We start from the raw sequence: 19214 nt of genomic DNA on the forward strand, positions 1-19214 counted from the left end.
TCCTGTTTTTATCCCCCAAAATCACCACCAGTTAGAACTAAGTGGCCTCCATGTTGGCAGTCACAGGAGAGACTAAAAATTGAACGGGCCTTAGAGATTGAGCTTCCACACAGACTCCAATGGGAATCAAACCTGTGCCTTTCGTCAGCTCATATGGCAAGTCGATTTGCTGAACAACCTTCTTGTCTAGCGTTTAGAGCAGCAGCCTGCCACTCAGAGAACCTGGGTTCCATTTCTATCCCTGGCCTGCTGGGTGACCCTGGGTAAGTTACTCCCCCTCCCTGCACTGCATCATGCCTCAGTTTCCCCCCAAGCTATAAAACAGGGATAATGATGCCGACCACCTTTGTACAGCACTGAGAGCTAGAGATGAAAATTGCTATACAAGAGCTAGGCATTATTACTACTGCCAGGGAGAGCCGGGTCCCCACAGGACCATTTAATGGAGAAACCCCAGAACTAACCAGCATGGAAACGCAAGAGAAGCACCTCCAAGTCAGGACTGGATTAGCTGGGATGATTACTTAGAGGGGAGGCCAGGAATGGAAGGCAAGGCATTTTCAGTAGAGGCTCTCTCCTTAAGGAACTCCATTCTTCTTTGGGTTCTTCAGAACTTGATAGCCTTCAAGGTCCAGCATTAAGTATGTACGCAAGCAGTTAAATGAATTTCTGAATTGGGAGAGTTAAGACCATACCAGCCAGCTAAGGTAGCCACTGGGCTAACAGCAGTGCTTAAGCACTCAGATGCTATGGTGATAGATGCTGGTACACAGAGAACCCAGACGGATAGTACTTTGGATACTCCAAGAGGACAAGCCTATGTTTTCAGAAGTGACTCATGATCGGGGATGCCCAACTAGAGCATGGGGCATGATTTTCAGAGGGGTGGGTGCTCAGGCACTTGAAAAATCAGGTGCCTTGAAGGGGTCTCAAGCTGGGGTTCCAAAATCACTGGGTCACTTTGGAAAATCTTTGCAGAATAAAAGCATAAAAATATTAGGGCCAAGTCTTTAAAAAAACAAAAACAAAACCACATAGCACATTTTTAATTAACAGTAGTCACCCAGACACTACAGCAGGAGAGGCCATGTGCTCTTTACTGCACCAGGAGGGTGTGGATTTCCATACAGCATGGGGATGAAACAGTGGCTGAAACTAACCAAGGGAATTCCCACCTGGATGGGACAAAAGCTTTCAATGGGGCCTTAACCTCCAATGATAAAAAAACAAAAAAACAAAAAACACACACCACCACAAAAGTTATATTAACAGAGCACAGGGGTCGGGGGGAAAGAGGGGACTATGAAAATGATACTATATCTCCCCCCCCACCCCCATCTCCTTTTACCCCAAAAGAGCCTTTGGGGAATAAAAAGATTATAAATTATTTTTACACTACCCTTATAAAAATGACATCGTCACATTCCAGAATTAGAACTATTAAAATAAAACACAGAGAGAGATATTTTTAGATGGATATTAACCGTAAATGATGCCATATTGAAAACCACTCCCCCACTCCACTTCCTCCATCCCCATTCTAATATAATCAGAACCAAATGGCTCCAAGAGATCAAAATTAATAAAATGACAGAATTCTTTACAAAAAAGGAAAAATCTTTTTCAACTCTCTCTCTCTCTCTCTCTTGGCCCCAGCTGTTCTCCCCTTTGCCGCACACACCCTAACGCTTCTGGACTTCGATCCTCCTTGGCTAAAGGGGTTAAATCCATTTTCACTAACGGAGAACACAAGGAACAAGTCTGACCATTGCTCCCAACAATTCCCTTTCTCCCCGTGCTTGGAAAAAAAAAATTAAACATTTATGCTCAGTCATATATGAAATATAAATCAGGCAACCTAACAGAGAGATGAGTTTCACTTAAGTGCTCTAGTCTCATTTTTATCTTAAATACCCTAATAATAGCATATGACATAATACATTTGAAATGCGAGCACATGCTTTTATATCCACACCAGAAAGTCTCCCCACCACCACCTCCATCTCCTTTTCAATAAGAAAAACGGCTGATTTGGTTATAAGTTTGGTGTCTTGTTTTTGTTTAATACCTTAACATTTATTTTACATATGCCTGCAATAAATAGTATTTTTTTTTAAAGCACAGAACAAATATTACAGCAGATGGATGGGATGGCTTTTCCAGATGGGCCCTTTCCAGATAATTGCAAGTTGGAAAGTGTGCTACCAGGAGGCCTCAGGCTGACAGGTTCAGTGACAAAGGGAGGAGCAGGAGGGAGTGCTGATTTTGGGGATGGAGGCAAGCATCGTGCAATCTGAAGCTGGGTTTTCCAGAGCATAAGGAGAGTTAGGTGCTCACATCCCAGTGAAACTCATTAGGATTTAGGAGATTTCCATGGACATCGGGCACCTGACTACACTGAAAATCCAAGCCTTCAATCCGTACTGAAAGAGTTCATGGTCTCTAACCTCCTATATGGGTTCCTGCGTGAGTGAGCTGTAGTTGCTGGTTGGGAAGTTGATCTTCCAGGATGCGCTGCCAGCTGGTTTTGGGGTAGGGGGCTGCCTTTAAAAGTCATTTTTGAAGAACCCCATGGGTTAATTAAAAAGGCAAGTTTTCTGATGGTTTGTCCAAGACAAAACCCTCCCTCGTTACTCACCCACCTCCCTCCTTGTGCCCCAGCTCCATCCCACCATCTCCTCTTCCCTGCTGAGAGCTCCCCCTCCTCTGGTTTCCCATCCCAACACCTCTTAATCCTTCCCTGCCTCCTCCCACCTCCTCCACCCTGTCTTTAACCTCCCTCCCCTTCTCCTTCCACCTACCCCCCCTCTTCTCCCTTTCTGGCTCACTGCCTCCCCCCTTCTCACTCCCCTTCCCTTCCCCTCCCCCCTCTCCCAGCTGCCTGAAGTTGGAAGGTTCCCTTGTCTGGTGCGAGTCACTCACACAAAAGAAGTGCCTGCCCATGCCGAGCGACCCGCCGATGGCGGAGACGCCCTCCTTCCTCAAAGCCCTGCAACAAAGGGACTTCAAGGAGACCAAGTTTTCCCTAACTCCTCGAGGGCAACATCAGAGTACTGGCACAACTTGGAGATGAGGGTTCTAGGCACCCGTCCCCCTTTCCCCAGGGGGGCATTGTCCCTCCTGAGCCCTGCGATGGGTGGGCAGCAATGGTCACAGACATCCCCCCCCCTGCCTCTTGGCCAAGTCCTGCTTTAGGCCCCACGTCTCAGAGGAGCTGGACTTGCCTGCCCAGGGCAAGCAGGCTGAAGCCACAGGGAGGCTCCCCTTTGGGGGGCTAGATACAATCGTGACCCCAGAGGTGCCTAAATACACTAGACATCATAGGGCCGAACTGCTCCATTGACTATCCTCAAGTGGTGCCTAAAGGCACATCTGGCCCCCTCCTCCTGGCGCATCATTCCACTCACTCACAAGTTTGATATCTCCTGTGAAATGGTGAAGGAGACCATAGGGAGGGGAAGTGGGGAAGGGCCCCCCAACGGTGGAGCCGGCCCCATTAGTCTCCAGTTGTCTTAGAGAATCCCCCACTAAGCCAGCGCCAGAGCCCCAAAAAACTCCTGCACAGACAATTGCAACTGGACGCTGGCTTATTGAAGGGAGACACGAGACAGCGGGAGGCTGCATGAAATGTCACTCCATCCAGACCCAGCTGGGAAGCAGAAGTTTAAACACAACCTATGACATAGGAAGTAAACCTTTTCCAAAGGCTGGGTCCGCGGCGGCTGCTTCTGGAGCTGAAATGAGCTTGCTACCTGTCGGTCTGCATTCTCCACTAGTTACAGGGCAAGGTCAACTGGGTTAGGCAAGAGGAAGAGAGAAGAGCTAAACTTTATAGGAAGCAAGACACATGGAAAAACATAACATGGATCCCTTACATTCCACTAGCACCTTCTCTCCTGAGGGATTCAAAAAACAACCCCCAAAAAACCCACAATCTTTCCAGATACATTTTACATTAGATACACACACCAATCACCCCATCACTGGAATGCAGCCACCTCTGGAGTGAGGGCTGGCAGCTCTTTGGACAGCTCACAACTAGTTTTGATAGGAAGATTATACCCTAACTGGCTCAAACTGCAGGGAGAGGTGAGGAAAATTGCAGGAGGCAGAATGGAGTGAACCAAGTTTGGAACAAGTCTGGCCAAAGCACTAGAGCCACTTTTGTGGAGAAAAATGCTACGATGATCACCTTTATGACTCATTCTGAAGACCAAGGCTGGCCTCCAGGCTCACACAGCACAGGGGGCTTAACCCCCATTTTCAGAGGGGATCTCTGGATCCAAGATTATCAGAAGACATTTGGGGTTCTTCACCTTTTAAGTGCTCAAGTGGAAATAACCTTCAAGGGGCCTGATTTCCAGAGGGTGGGTCTAGAACTTTCCGAAAGCCTGGTCAAATTTAAGGCACATCCATTTGGGCACCAAGGAGGAGAGACACTGAGACGTCCAGAATCACTAGTTCAAAATCTTGGCCAGAAGCCTGTCAGGTGTGGGAAGAGCTAGGGGCCAGCCCAGTCCCACCACAAGCCTGCAATCAGTATCAGCATTCAGAGAGGGACAGGAGCTCCCGCCGAGAGCCCAGCCCTGGCAGAGATTCATAGAGCCAGCCACACAAGATTTAAGAAGACAACACAGAGCATGAAGGAACGCGGGGGAGGCCAAACGAGTTGCTCGGGCTCAGACCAGACCCATCCTGCACCAGGCTTTTCAACCAGTTGGTGCCACCATTTCCCAGGCGGTCACCTAACCAAGTGCCTGGGATGAAAGCTGGAGTGGGCGTCTCGGCGGGGTTCTGCCGCCTGCGGCTCCTGCCCCTCGTGAAGCCAGCGGCAGTCAATGGGCAGCAGGGATGCAGTGCGGACCTGTTGCCGTGGTATCCGGCACATTCCCCCCCCATCACTCATCCTGCTACGGGTGATTCTTCTCCACTCACCACCTTAGTCCCGAGTTTCCATCCCGACCTCCCTGCCGGAGGACCATGGAAAGGGAGGAGTTCCACCAATCCTCCCAGCTTCCCCACCTGACTGGGCGTCTTGTTGGGTGGGGGCAGGGCGGAGACTAGCCCCCCGAGTTAAAAACTCATTAATGTGCAAAGACCCGGGTCCTTTTGAATCTTGTTACAGGATGTTAGCACGCTGGAGGTCTCTTGACGTTCCCACAGCAACCACTGTGGGAGTTCCCAGATGCTAGGCAACCCTCCCATGACCCCGGCTGGCCTTTCCCCTCCAGCGACCCCTGCCACAATGTAAGCGCGCGCTATTGAATCCCAGGATGCTTTTCAACTGGGCCCCACCATTGAAATCCAGGGATTTAACCCTAACGCCATCACCTTGCTTGGGGGATGGGGAGGGGAAGATCCCTCCCCTCCCCTCCCCCCCTGTTCAGAAAGGGCCTGCGGAAGCAAGGCAGGAAGCTGTTTCTAACGCTCCAGTCTGAGAAGGCTGGGGGCTGTTGTCTAGGGGCCTGATTTCAATCCCCATTACCCCAGTGTAAATCCAGAGTGAAGCCACCGACGGCAATGGATTTACTCTGCGTTTACCAGCAGGGCTAACCAAGATCAGAACCCAGCCCTCGGACATCAACCCAGACTCCGAGGGCTAGATTTGGACCTTGGTTAGGCCTGTTAGGTTAACACAGATCTTGCGCTGCTCAAGACACGGGACAGCACAACAGGTACTGAAACTGGCACGAGATTGGACAGCAAGAGACACCAGAGCAAAATGACATTCAGACTGTCTCTAAAACCATCGGCACCTGGGTTGCAGCTGCAGAGTATGTGCACATCCCCCCCACGCATGCAAATTGGGCATGTGCAAATCGGGCATCACTGCACACACTGTCCCTCTTAGCATGGCATGTGCCCATTTTGCACAACCAAGTGTGCAATCTACACTCACGTGGCTAGTGCGTTCAGCTCAAGCACCATCCATGTATAAAAAAAAATAAGAACATCCACAGTTCATTTAGACCATACACAAGGACAGAAGGGCTGTGTTAATCCTCATGGGTCAGGGCATAAACCAACCACTAACTGCCTGAGGTCAGGAAGAGAGGCTTTGCCTAGGGGCTGGTTATTCCGGAACTGTCTATGATGGGGTTTTCTTGTACCTTCCTCTGAAGCCGCTCAAGTTAGCCGCTGCCAGAGAAAAGGCACAAAACTAGATTGACCCCGGGTCTGACCCTGCCTGGCAAAACCTAGGTTTGAAAGAGACAAGAACATGGCAGGGAAGCCAAGCCATCTGTCTTGACCTGCACACATTGGGAAGGTGGCGCTGTGGAATCAAGTTAGTTCAAGCCCAATGGGACGCCCAAGCTGGTGGGACACACTTATGATGTCACACTGGGGCTGTTTGTGCAAGACAGTCTTGCACAGAATGTGGTGCAAGGACTCTCGTGGGCTCCCACGTGGTTTTTGGCACCTTTTCAGGCCCCGAAAGGTGTGCCCATCGGGTTCACCCCACCAAGCGAAGGCCCGTGCTGGAAATAACTGGACAGGTGGGGTCTCTAGCAGGGCAAAGGATGGGAGCTGCCCCTTTTACATGAATGGCTGTTTCAGTTCTTTAGGGAGGCATTAAGGCCGAGGATCCTGTCCAGCTTGGGCAAATCCAATCTGCTGGCATCTTACCCTGTCACGGCAGTTTCAATTGGAACAGCTCTTCTTCCCTTCCCCTCCTAATCCACAGCGTGACGTGGGCCAAGAGCTCTGGTGAGAACGGGGCAATCACCTCCTGAGTGGGATCCCTCTGTAGCCCTTTGGGATGCATCTGCAGTCTGCAAAGGGTTAAGAGTCCCAAGAATGACAGACTAGTTTCCTAGCACAAAACTCCGGCAGGTAGCTCTCAAGATCTCCCCCGGCCCGGCCCAACCCCCTTTCCTGCACTCGAATTCGGCAACCCCTCCTGGGACCAAGCGCCGGCTGCAGGTCGTGCAGCCACCTCACTCCTTTCATCTCTGTTTAAACAAGCTCTTCAGCTCTGCCCGTTGCGTGGAAACAGACACTCCGTCTTGTTCAAAAATGACGTGCGCGCTCTCTCCAGCGCTGTTTGTTTCAGTCTAAACTCCTGTCAGATGCCTGACTTCTGACTCTCTCTGTTTATCTCTCTCTCCTTCTGTCACCTCATTACTCCACAGCCCAGCTCACGTTTCCCGGCCTTGTTTACTCTGAGCTCAGGAGACGGGCACTTGCTCAGCGCAGGAAGAGAACGCGCTATATACTGGTGGCAACCGGAATGAACGCAATGAAAAGCTCATGCTGGGGCCTGGTCCAAAATCCAGACCCACAGGCAGCCCAATTCTGGGGTTTGAACCCGCCTTGGCAGAAGAGGAACTTCTGCACAGGATCCTCCCCGTGACCTCTCTCACCCCCACGATCAGTTGGAAAGCCACACGCCTTCTGGAGAGACAAAGACAATCTCATGGTGTGAGCATGGCACCAGAAGCCAGGAATTCCCCACTTCTAGTCCCAGTTCTGACTTCTCTTCCTGCCTTGGGCAAGTCATTTCACCTCTGTAAAATGGGGCAACCCCGTCTCTCCCTCCCAGGGGTTTATTTAAGCCAGGCTTGCAAAACTAAGTGTTAATAAGGAACACACGTTGCGTTAGGCTGGAGACAATTTTGTGGGAACTCCCCAAGCATTTAAATCCTAGATGATTGTATGTTCGCAACCCCCTTTCGGGGACGGCATCAATCCAATGATTTCCTCCCCATAGACCTCAATGGCCCATAAACGATTTTTCTAAACTCTCCGTGGAATTCGCATTGTTTAAAAAAACAAAACCAAGACATTTCAGGAACTGCAGCACAAACAAGGACATGGGAGCCAGCAGACAGGAACAGCCCAGTGGTCCAGTATCCTGCTTTCTACAGGGGTAAATACCAGATGCGCCTGAGGAAAGTAGAAAACCTTCATAAAGCACCTAATTGTGCAAAACTCTCTATATGGGGACATTTACTCCTGACCCCAGCTGGTGCTCAGCTTGTTCCCTGAAGCACAAAGATTGATGGGCCTTAGGAATGTCTATTCAAGCTACTGTCACTGCAGATGTCATTCATGTTTGGAAGTTCACCAAGTAAAACCTTGTGCCAGAGAGTTCCACGTGCAGCGTCAAAATATCATCATCATCATCCCACACTCCCTTGTTCCTGGATTATATGATAAGGAGGGCAGAGTGTGTGTGTGTGGGGGGGAATAGTTTGCGACTCCAAGCACATCTCCTGTTGCCTCATCGCTCCCGCTAGCGACCCAGATGGGCGGTGGTGCCCGCAGGGCTGGGGCAGCTGGGATACGAACACCATTGGAATGTCAGGATGAAGAGAATTTGCTAAGACCAAGAAACCGCGGCATCAGGGACAGGATTTAGGCTGACGAGGGCTAACGGGATGGGTAAATTCTCCGCCTCAGCCCACCAGCCAGTTCTAAAGGAGCACTTTGTAATGCATTCAGTGATTCAGTGACCAGACGACCACAACGGCTGGAAAAGATTCAAAGAGAATTTTAAAATCCACATCCCCAAATTGCCTCTCCGCTATAGGGGGTTGCGCTTGTGCTTCCCACCACTGTGTCTGACGAACATCTGAATTACCCTCCATTAGCACAGCTTCACTACGGGATGTCTTGATCACGGCATTCTTGATCTGGGGGTCGAGACCACCCCACCCAGCCCATGTTGCTAGGCAGAAGGGGTGCCTGGGATGGGAAAGGGGGCCCATGTATGGAAAAGGTTAAGAATCACCCATGTAGATACACTGACCTTGTCAGAGACCATGTCTGGTCTCATGGATCGCAGGTTCTGTTCCCAGCTCTGGAAGGAGAGGACTGCCTAATGCTGAGAGCAAGGATTGGCTACCATGACTGCTGGCTTCCATTCCCAACTCTGAGAGGCAAGGGCAGGCTAGTGACTAGAGAACAGGATTGGGGCTCCTTGCCACTGACTCACACAACCTTGGTCCAGTCACTTGCCCTCTCTCCCCTACCCCATACATGAAACAGGGATACCACCAGCACTTCCCTTCCTCCAGGGGTGCGGTGCTGCGACCCTTGCATTCACGAACCTTTCTGACATGCCTTATGAGCCTCTGGTGCTAACACATGGCTCTCTCTGCCTGACCCCCAGCAGCCTGCATGCAGCACCCGGGGACGTGTGAAGGGAAGGGAGTGACCTGGTGCACGTGAGAGGACGAGTGAGCATTCGGGGGGGGGGGGGGGGGGGGCAGACAGCAGGAGCGATAGGAATGCCAGGCTCTAATGGGAATCAACTGCCTTTACCCATTCCCCAGCGGCCTGTGCCAAAAGCCACCGGGGCCCTGGCAGAGTCACTTGTGCTTTCCAAGCACACAGCCCGCCATCCCCTTTGCCTTGTCCCGGCTGCGAATGAACAAGCGTCTCCTATTTACCATGGCTAGGCGAGTCTGAAGCACACGTTGCCACTAAGTGAATTTCAGTGCCCTCTCCGCAGGGCACTGCGAAGGCAACCGCACCCCCCTTCCCTGTCGGGGAGGGGAGAGGACGAGCAGCATCTCGTTCGGCGGGGTGACTCGGAGAAGCATTACACGCATGATTACCCTTCAGATCAGGGGAACAGTGGCTTAACTGCGTGAGAAACGGCTGTTATTCAGGTAATGGATTTACAGCGCTCGCTACTAAAGTATCAGACACAGCAATTTTTTACAGCTTTCACGCTGGAATTTATGGCTCAGGGAGGCGATCTCCACACGAGGCTGGGATCATTGCCTTATTTAGTATCCGAGGAGGAAAATTTATGTTTTCTCCGAAGTTTGTTTTGAAAAGGTAACCTGCAGGCATGCACGCACCCCCCACCCCCAGCCTAAACTACACATGCGGCCCCCCGCCCCAGCTGCACTCAAGCACAGTGAGCGAAAGTTGTGTGTGCACACACACACACTCAAACTACACAACCATTGCTGCATGTATGCACACATACTTGGTGGGCATGTGCATAGCGCCCCCAACTTACATATGTGTGCATACATGCAGAGATCAAGCTATATGTGCACCAATGCACCCCTGCACCCAGAACTCGGCACGTGCAAAAGGGCCTACGTGCACGAGCACAGAGATGCACACAGAAATACACGCATGCACACACAGGTTGAGACATATGCACACACGAGCTGACTGGCACACCGAGCCCAAGACATGCACACAAATGTATTTGCAGGAAGGCATCTGTACAAAGACAGGCATGCTCGGACACAGATTCACAGAGGCAGGCGTACGCACACTCACCAGCGCACCCCTCCTTACAGGGCTCTGAGCCCCAAAGCATGGAAGAGAAGGAGCAGACCTCGGTAATCTCCGAGAGTAAAGAAGAAGAGCCCATGGAGCAGAGAGAGAAGCAGCTACCTACTTGATGCCCCTCAGGTTGTTGCAATCATTTTGAACTCACAGCCCTTTCCCTCCCCTGACGTCCCAACACCACGCATTCAGCTTTTGCTACCGTCTTACATTCATTCCATATGAAAGGATCCCAGAGCCACACGGACTATAACAACCCAGGGGTCACTCTGCCAGCACTGAAATGCAGCCATCCCTGTAGCAGAGCACATCACCCATTCCAACAGTGCACTGGAACACTAAAGAACAGTCAGAAGTGCAGATCGACATCTCCAGCTGAAACTGCAGGAGAACTGAGGGAGGTGGGGTGCAACTGGCCATGCTGGAATTTGGCCTGAACATCACAGCTAACATCCCAAACCTAAGGTGACGAGTGTGCCAAGGGGATTTTTAAGGGCCAGAAGGCGAGGTCCTTGGTCTGAACTCCCCATCGACAAGATGGCACCTCCAGCAGCGTTGGCGCCCTTTGGAGACTCATGCTCTTGGCTGAAAGTGAGTGACAAGATTGGCCCAGAGCAAGGCACGCACACTGAGGTGAGGTGGGGTTTGCTGGACGGCAGAAGCTCACTGAAGTATTGAGAGCAGCAGCCCCGCCCTGTCTGCCTCCTCTTTCGTGGGGTGCCTAGGTCAGGCAGAGCAGATGCAACTATCGTGTTCTCCCATATACCACTGCAGACAGTACTTGAGAGGGACCTGATTGAGAGCACCCTCGTATGAAAGACCGTACTCTAAGAATAGTTACCAATGGTTCACTCTCCAACTGGAGGAACCAAGTGGGGTCCCACAGGGTCAGTCCTGGGCCCGGTACTAGTCAATATTTTCATTATTGACTTGAATAATGGAATGGGGAGCATGTAACAAAATCTGCCAACGCTACCAAGCTAGGAGGGGTTGCAAGCACTTTGGAGGAGAGGATCAGAATTCAAAACAACCTTGACAAATTGGAGAACTTGTCTGAAAATCAACAAGACGAAGTTCAACAAAAGCTAAGTGCAAAGTACTTCACTTAGGGGAAAAAATCAAATGCACAACTACACAATGGGGAGTAACTGGCAAGGCGGTAGTTCTTATGAAAAGGATCTGGGGCTGAGAGTGGATCCTAATTGAAATGAGTCAACAATGTGATGCAGTTGCAAAACAGACTAATATCATTCTGGGGTCTATTAACAGGAGAGTCGTATGTAAGACATGGGAGGTAATTGACCTGCTCTACTCTGCAATGGTGAGACCTCAGCTGGAGTCCTGTGTCCAATTCTGGGTGCCAAAATTTAGGGAAGATGTGGACAAATTGGAGACTCAAGAGGAGAACAACAAAGAGGAGAAAAGGTTTAGAAAACCTGGCCTCCGCGGAAAGGTTAAAGAAAACAGGGCACATTTAGCATTGAGAAAAAACAACTGAGGGGGAACCCGATAACAGTCTTCAAATACGTTAAGGGCTGTTACAAAGAGGACTGATCAATCGCTCTCTATGTCCATTGAAGGGTCAGGCAAGTAGTATTTGGCTTAATCTGCAGAAAGGGAGATGAAGTTAAACTTTTTCCTGATATTTAACCTGTAAGGCTAGCTAAGCTCTGGAATAAGCTTCCAAGGGAGGCTGTGGACTTCCCATCATTGGAAGTTTGGACAAACACAGGTCAGGGATGGTCCAGCTTCAACACAGGGGACTGGACTTGATGACCGTCCGAGGTCCCTTCCAGCCCGACATTTCTATAATTTCCAGTGCAGGTCTCCAGATGTCACGAAAGCCCAAAGACTGTGGGATGCAAAAAAACCCCCCAGGACGTAGGGAAGACAGAGTAAGAGAGAGAAAGGGAGGAGAAGAAAGAGGCTCTTTCCTACCTGCTGCTGCTGAAAATGCAGGAGTTCCACCGGGCTCATTTCCCCATTGGTTTCCCCGCCGCCTCCTTCCCTTCCTCCTCCTCCACCGCCGCCACCGCCTCCTCCTCCGTCTGTCTGGTTGGTGAGGCTGCTGACCCCGTTCTGGCTGGAGGGAGTGGAGCGTATTGTCTCCGAGGCAGATTCAACCATCATGACTTGCTCGCAGGACCTGAGTGAGCAATGAGAAGCGGCAGCGTCCCTGAGCACAGCGTTATTGGAGGTGTTGGATGGAGCTACCGCCGGGCTATGAGGGCCCGTGGGGAGAGCAGCCCCCCGCTGCATGTCGTCTGTACTTACTACCCTGGCCTCACCAGGGCAGGGTTCCCTCTTCCCTCCTTGCATCTGCCCTTTCTACAGCCCCCAGTATCGGCACATGAGGCAACTGGTTAGCAGGAGTTGTAGGACCATTTCCCTTGAGCAATGAGCTCAAGCAAGGCAGGGCCACGCACTATTTCCTCCTCCAACACCCAACCATCCTGCCTGCCAAGATCCACCTGGGGTATCGTCTCACCATGACACACCTCCACCTGCTCATGTCTTCCCCACCCCACCAGGGCTCTCCACACCCAGCTCCACCTCCACTCCCGCCCCTGACTTGGAGGAGTGCCCTTCCTTTCCTCCTCTGAACCCTCCTTAAAGCCCCCTCCCCCCCCCAATGAATCCTCTCTCCAGATGCCCAGCTGGTGGGCATGCTCAGGGTCTAACTGATTACCAGATCTGGGACTGGGAAGGTCAGACTAGCAGGGACCTTGGGGCGTTATTGCCTTCTTCTGCAGCATGGGGAGAGGCTCGCCTGCTGGGATCCCCTAATCATTTCCTTCCATTGCAGGGGCCTGGGGCATTGGTGGCACCCTGGCTTCTCCTGTGCTCGGACAGTGGCATGAAGTCTAGGTGCCTGAGGACTGAAATGCATTAGTCTAACTAGAGTCTTTGGGATCAATAGGGGCTATGTGGGTGAAATCTGATGGCCCGTGATACACAGCAGGTCAGACTAGGTAATCTGGTGGCCCCTTCTGGTCTTCAGCGCTATGAAATTATGAATCCTTCCTATCCTTGCCTCTCCTTCAGCTGACCCATTGTCCTGTGCTTTCTCTCACCTGCATTAAGACCTGAACTCTGGGAGGCTGTACTTTAACCTGTGAGCCTGTCTACACACAGAGATGCATTGCTTCAATTATAGCTGTGATTTTAAGCAGATTGAATTAAGCTGGTCCAAGAGGCCATCGTGTGCACGACCCTCTTCTGTTGATTTCAAGTGGTTTATTTCACTTAAGTTCTAGTGGAGCAGAAATCAGTTTAATCTAAACCAAAATAAAGCCACCCTTAAACTGAAAACCATGTGGCTACAGAGGGGTCTGTGGATAGATTTGCACACAGGCAGCCCCAACTGTTTGTGAATGATCTCGTACATTTCCAGAACCATGAGCAGACTCTCTGTGTAGTTATTGTATTACAAACAGCAGGACTGGTCAAAACAGAGAATTTCTGTCTGGCGGGAAATTCCAAGATTTTGACATTAAACATATTTCATCCTGAACTGGGACAAAAAGTAGAAATCTTGGAATTTTTCGCCCAAAAAACCGAAATAGTCCAAAGAATTTTGTTTTTCATAAAGGTTAAAAGATTGCATTTTGACTTGATCATTTCAAATATCACATAAAAGAGATGAAGCGGGACATTTTGATATTTTCCTGTTGAAAATGTTGACAAAAATCAATATAGTCCAGCAAAATGTTTCAATTCTCTCAAATGAGCGTTTTTCAATGGCAAAAAATGTTGCACTGGAACAACAGCTCTACTAACCAGAGAGATGCCTCCAAGTGCAGACACAAAGCAGAGCGGGTTAAGAACAAACCATGCACAACTGAGCGCCAAGCCAACATGGGATGCGGGATTCAAACCTGAGGAGCAGCAGTTCTTCAAAGGGATGCATCAGCCACCAGAAGGTGACCCTATCCTCAGACTTCTCATCACCCCTCGCCCTTCAATATCACACATGCAGCAGTGGTTTTTTGGTGTTTTTCTTTAAGTCTCAACTCCTGGAGTCAGTTTAATTACAGGAGAATCCCAGATTTTTATTTATTTATTTTGTAAGAAGTAAAATTTCTAACCCTCACAGCTGTGGAAAAAGGCTCGAGAACATGACCCGAGTGCCCCCTAAAGGCTCAAAAACTTCCAAGGCGAATAGAGAGAACCCCAAACTTATTCATTTTTTTTATGATTTCATGATTTTTGGGTCTCACTGCATGATTTTTGCAGGCTGGGGGGCTGCAGGGCTGACTCGCTGCTCACCTCATCAGACTGGCTCCAGCATCACCACCTCCCATACAGCTTCCCTTTCCCACACTCCTGGCCCTTCCCATTTGCCCCCTCCCCTAACAATTCATGGGTAAATACTCAGGGATGGGAAGGGGAGTCAAAATGGTTTCTTTCTTAGGGGCCATTACGCAGGGAGAACCTGCCCATGAATCTTTCACTCCACAGGGGTAGGGAAGCTGGCGTGTGTCATCCTGGAGGGGCTGCAGAATAGATCTATGAGAAATATCCATAGTAGATGGAGCCGCGTATCTCCTCTAACTGAAAACCAGCCCCTCCACATGCCCCACTCACACCCAGCAAGATGCTAAAGGCTTGGAGAAACTAAAAATATCCCAGCCTATAATTTCCTCAGTTCCAGCAATGGGTTTTAATCACCACCATAGGAGGTGCAACCTCCCCACCCCCGCAGCTTTGTTTCACCGCCAAGGGAAGCAAACCACACCAGCACCATGCAAAGCAGAACATGCTCCTGTCCACTGTGGATGGCAAAGGGTAGGGGGTTGAGGACTCCAGGCTAACCCCAATAAAATGAGACACATCAGAACCGACTCATGGAATGATCTCAAAAGATAATGGTCAACAGGGAACTGTCACTGAACAAGTATATTTCTGGGAGGGTCCCGCAAGGATCAGTTCTTGGCCTGACACCATTTAAACGTTTTTACTAATGAGCTGGAAGAAAAACATAAAATCATCACGGATAAAGTTTGCAGTTGACATAAAAATTGGAGGAACGGTAAATAATGAAGATGACAGGTCAATGATGCAGAACGATCGGGAGCACTTGGTAAGCTGGGCTCAAGCAAACAATACGTGTTAAATATGGCTAAATGCAAATGTAGACATCGAGGAACAAAGCATGCCAGCCATCCTTACACAATAGGGGACTCTACCCTGGGAAACAGTGACTCTGAAAAAGATTTGAGGGTGGGTGGATAATCAGCTGGACATGAGCTCCCAGGGTGATGCTATGGCCAAAATGGCTAATGCGATCCCAGGATGCATAAAACAAGTAGAGAGAGGTTGTTTTACTTTTCTATTTGGCTCTGGTGTGACTACTGCTGGAACACTGTGTCCAGTTCTGGTACCCACAATTCAAGAAGGATGTAGATACACTGGAGAGGGTTCAGAAAAGAGCCAGGAGAAAGATTAGGGATTAGAAAGCATGCCTTATACTGATAGATCCAGCTCCTTGAGTCTATTTAGCTTAACAAAGGGAAGGTTAAGGGATGACCTGATTGTAGTCCGGAAGTACCTACTTGGAGAACAAATATTTAATAATGGGCTCTTCACTCCAGCAGAGAAAGGTCTAACACGATCCAAGGGCTGGAAGCTGAAGCTAGACAAATTCAGAGGGGAAATAAGGTGCAAATTTTTAACTGAGAACAATTAACCATCAGAACAATTTACCAAAGGTCGTGGTGGAGTCTGTATCACTGACCATTTCTAAATCAAGATGGGATGTTTTTTCTAAAAGATCTGCTCTAGGAATTATTGTGGGGCGGGTCTCTGTAGAGGTCAGAGGAGATGATCACAATGGTCCCTTCTAGCCTCGCAATCTATGAACTTGGCCCTTGAATCTGGATAGAGCACAACAGCAAGAGCAGGGGGGAAAGTGTTGAACAGCTCTGCAGGTTTGTTATTGGCAGAGCTTTGCGCTCTTAAGAGCGCCCTGCGCATCCAATTTTAGTACTTGTCTCTTCCAGCGTACGGTTTGCTTGTGCAGTGCGACCTCCCACCCAGCTCCAAGGTGGCCTGCACTCTCCAGCAATCATGGGACTTTCTGGGGGAAGGGAAAAGGTTATATGACCTCTGCTCCCCCGGGCACTCACTAGGTCTCCTAGAAGGCTGTGCTCAATCATCCACAATGCACCATTACACAATTGTGGGCAGTACTAAATACCTGTGTGAGTACAACATGTGGATACTCCAACTCACGTTAAGTATAATTAAGGTAACACGTATTGGTATGTCATCAGAGAAGGGGTGCGTGTGAGGATTTAGGAGCAGAGCTGGGTCCGAACAATTCCCACCCTTGGACCTGAATACATCAAAGTTTAGGACAGAACTTAACAACCTGCCCTTGGCCTGCCTGAATTATGGGGAAGTTCAGATCCGGATCTGAACGGTGCAGCCAGGAAGTGAAGAGAGATCGACAAACACTCCTTGTGAGATTTCCCATACTTCTTGTTTGCAGTCGGCATCATCACCACTGGGACAGAATTTGAATTGCATTAGACAGGCAGAATTCACTAGCAGATGAATTACAAACTTTTCATTTTCTCTTCTACACCTTGGCAATGAGTGAGCTGTTGTGACAGAGCTTTCCATCCCAGAAGACTTTATTTTGTCTAGCTAGAGGCTTCTCTATGGCCTTCATTATTGTAGCATCTGAACCCCCTGCAATCATTAAGGGATTTTAGCTTCACAGCACCCCTAGGAGGCAAAGAAAGATTATTATCCCTATTTCACTGATGGGGAAACTGAGGCACAGAGGGATTGGGGGCCAGATTTTCAGAAGTGCCCAGCACACCGCATGCAGAACTCTATTGAGAATCTGCCCAGAAGGGTCAAAACAGGAGCTGCTGGCTGCTGAGTGCTTCATGATCTAGTCTTCATTTAAACTAAGGCTTAAAAGAGAGCCAAGCTCTTGAAAAACTGGGTGCATATAACTTTCCCAAGGTCACAGCAAGTCTGTGGCAGAGGTGGGAATTGAACTCAGAGTTCCTGAGTCCCAGTCCAGTGCCTTAACCAGTAACCCATCCTTCCTCTCTATTACTTACATTTACACAGATGGGGAAGGAGTTCCGAAAAGTTCCACGCACTGGTTTCAAAGAGATCGGATTAATAATCTTTATGCAATTGGGCTTTATCAGTGAGTGACTTGTTAGCTGTAATGGAGGGTTCTCTTTCAAAACCATGGGATGTGTGTTACAGGGCGTTTGTGTGAAACTGCCTCCCTTCATAGAGGTGTCTGATGAAATAGCCACCCGTCCTCAAGTGAAAAAAATATATCCCTAACAGGCTGGCTGCATGCATTAAATCTGGACCGATCTGCATAAGAATGGCCGTACTGGGTCAGACCAATGGTCCATCTAGCCCAGTATCCTGTCTTCCGACAGTGGCCAATATCAGGTGCCCTAGAGGGAATGAACAGAACAGATAATCATCAAGTGATCCATCCCCTGTCGCCCATTCCCAACTTCTGGCAAACAGAGGCTAGGGACACCATCCTGGCTAATAGCTATTGATGGACCTCTATCCTCCATGAACTTATCTAATTTTTTTTTTTTAAACCTTGTTATAGTCTTGGCCTCCACAACATCCTCTGGCAAAGAGTTCTGCAGGTTGACTGTGCGTTGTGTGAAGAAATACTTCCTTCTGTTTGTATTAAGCCTGCTACCTATTGAATTTTATTTATCTCATTACAGATCCTGGTGAAACTGCAGCGGAACTTTCTATTCCATGGGTATGTGGGGGCAGCAGTATGATCAAATCAGGGGACAGGTTGCCAGGACTCCTGGGTTCTACTCCTGAGTCTGATTTAGGCAAGTCACTTCCCCTCTTTGTGTCTCAGTTTCACCTTCTGTAAAATCGGGATGACACTTATCATGCTTTGTCAGATGCTTTGAGAATGGCGGAGGAGAGGCTCCTATGTAAGAGCACAGTATTGGTAATGATCTGAGGACAGGTTTAAAGAGTGGCTGGAATGGGAATTCCTGCTTGGTGGTATTATTGACAGGTGCATGCACGGAAGGTGCGTTCTATCACTACGCGTGATTGACAAAGCTGGGGTTGGGGGCACCCATGGGAGCTGCTGTCGCAACATGTAGCTCTAAAATGCTGCAAGGTACAGTGTCTAATCGATAATCAAGCCCAGTAAGATAATACTTTAGTTCAATCATAAGTCAGTGGGCTTGAAGCAGTCATCGCAGGATGATATTCTCTGGCCTGTGCTAAGCAGTTGGAGTAGATGGTCAATGGCCTCTTCTGGTTAGAAAAATCTATTAATCCAACCTATTGATATAGATGAGAAGGGGTTGAGCATAACACTGGACTCCCCTCACCTGAAGGCTTCATCTGGGATCCCGGACACTGACGCACTAAGCGGACTAGAGATGTGGTGCCCTGATAGGAAAATTGTTTTTCCCTCCTTTGCAAGGAAGACAGAATGCAGCAGTTTTGCTTCATTCAAGCCAGCTCATTTCCTTGCCAAGGGGAGAACTGAAATAGGCACGGTGTTCGCCAGTTGCTGATCAGAGAGATGGTCAGCAAGTTCAAAACAGGAAAAGAAAAAAAGGGACGAGAGCGGGGAAAAAAAGCTGTTTTTTGTCTTTTTTTCCCCTCCTATCCTCTTTCTTTTCTGTCTCTTTTTTCTTTCTGCAAGATAGAAAGACAAACCGGGAACAACATAATTGCTGAAATGTGGCGTGTAATAATAGCTATTCAGAAGCTGATCATTCATATTAAACAGGGTGAAGCAAGCTTCTCATTTGCATGTTTGAGATTATATGCATTTCAAAAGTCATTTCCGCAGGGTGTATGAATGACATTAATTCCCATGTGGAGTTGCCGGCTCCCTCCTGTAGTCCTCATACTTTCAAAAACACACACTCGCGTGCACACACACACGCACAAAGTGACATACTTGTAGCTATGAG

General features: G+C 49.2%; 1 protein-coding gene across 6 annotated transcripts in view; it reads right to left on the reverse strand.

Annotated features, from left to right (window-relative positions):
* The window catches only part of FOXP4 (forkhead box P4), a 144333-nt gene that overhangs the window by 87970 nt on the left and 37149 nt on the right, over positions 1 to 19214 (reverse strand). For 5 of the 6 annotated variants that reach the window (XR_004645366.1, XM_034767356.1, XM_034767354.1 and 2 more), the window contains exon 2: positions 12196 to 12403. The exons of the other annotated variant lie outside the window; for it this stretch is intronic. Coding sequence is in view for 4 of the 5 variants with exons in the window: in XM_034767356.1 (XP_034623247.1) it covers positions 12196 to 12387 (192 nt within the window). In the remaining variant the exon portion in view is untranslated. The remainder of the gene's footprint in view (positions 1 to 12195; positions 12404 to 19214) is intronic. 6 annotated transcript variants of the gene reach the window in all.

The sequence above is a fragment of the Trachemys scripta genome, chromosome 4 (genome assembly GCF_013100865.1).
Source record: "Trachemys scripta elegans isolate TJP31775 chromosome 4, CAS_Tse_1.0, whole genome shotgun sequence".
Taxonomy (NCBI): Eukaryota; Metazoa; Chordata; order Testudines; family Emydidae; genus Trachemys; species Trachemys scripta.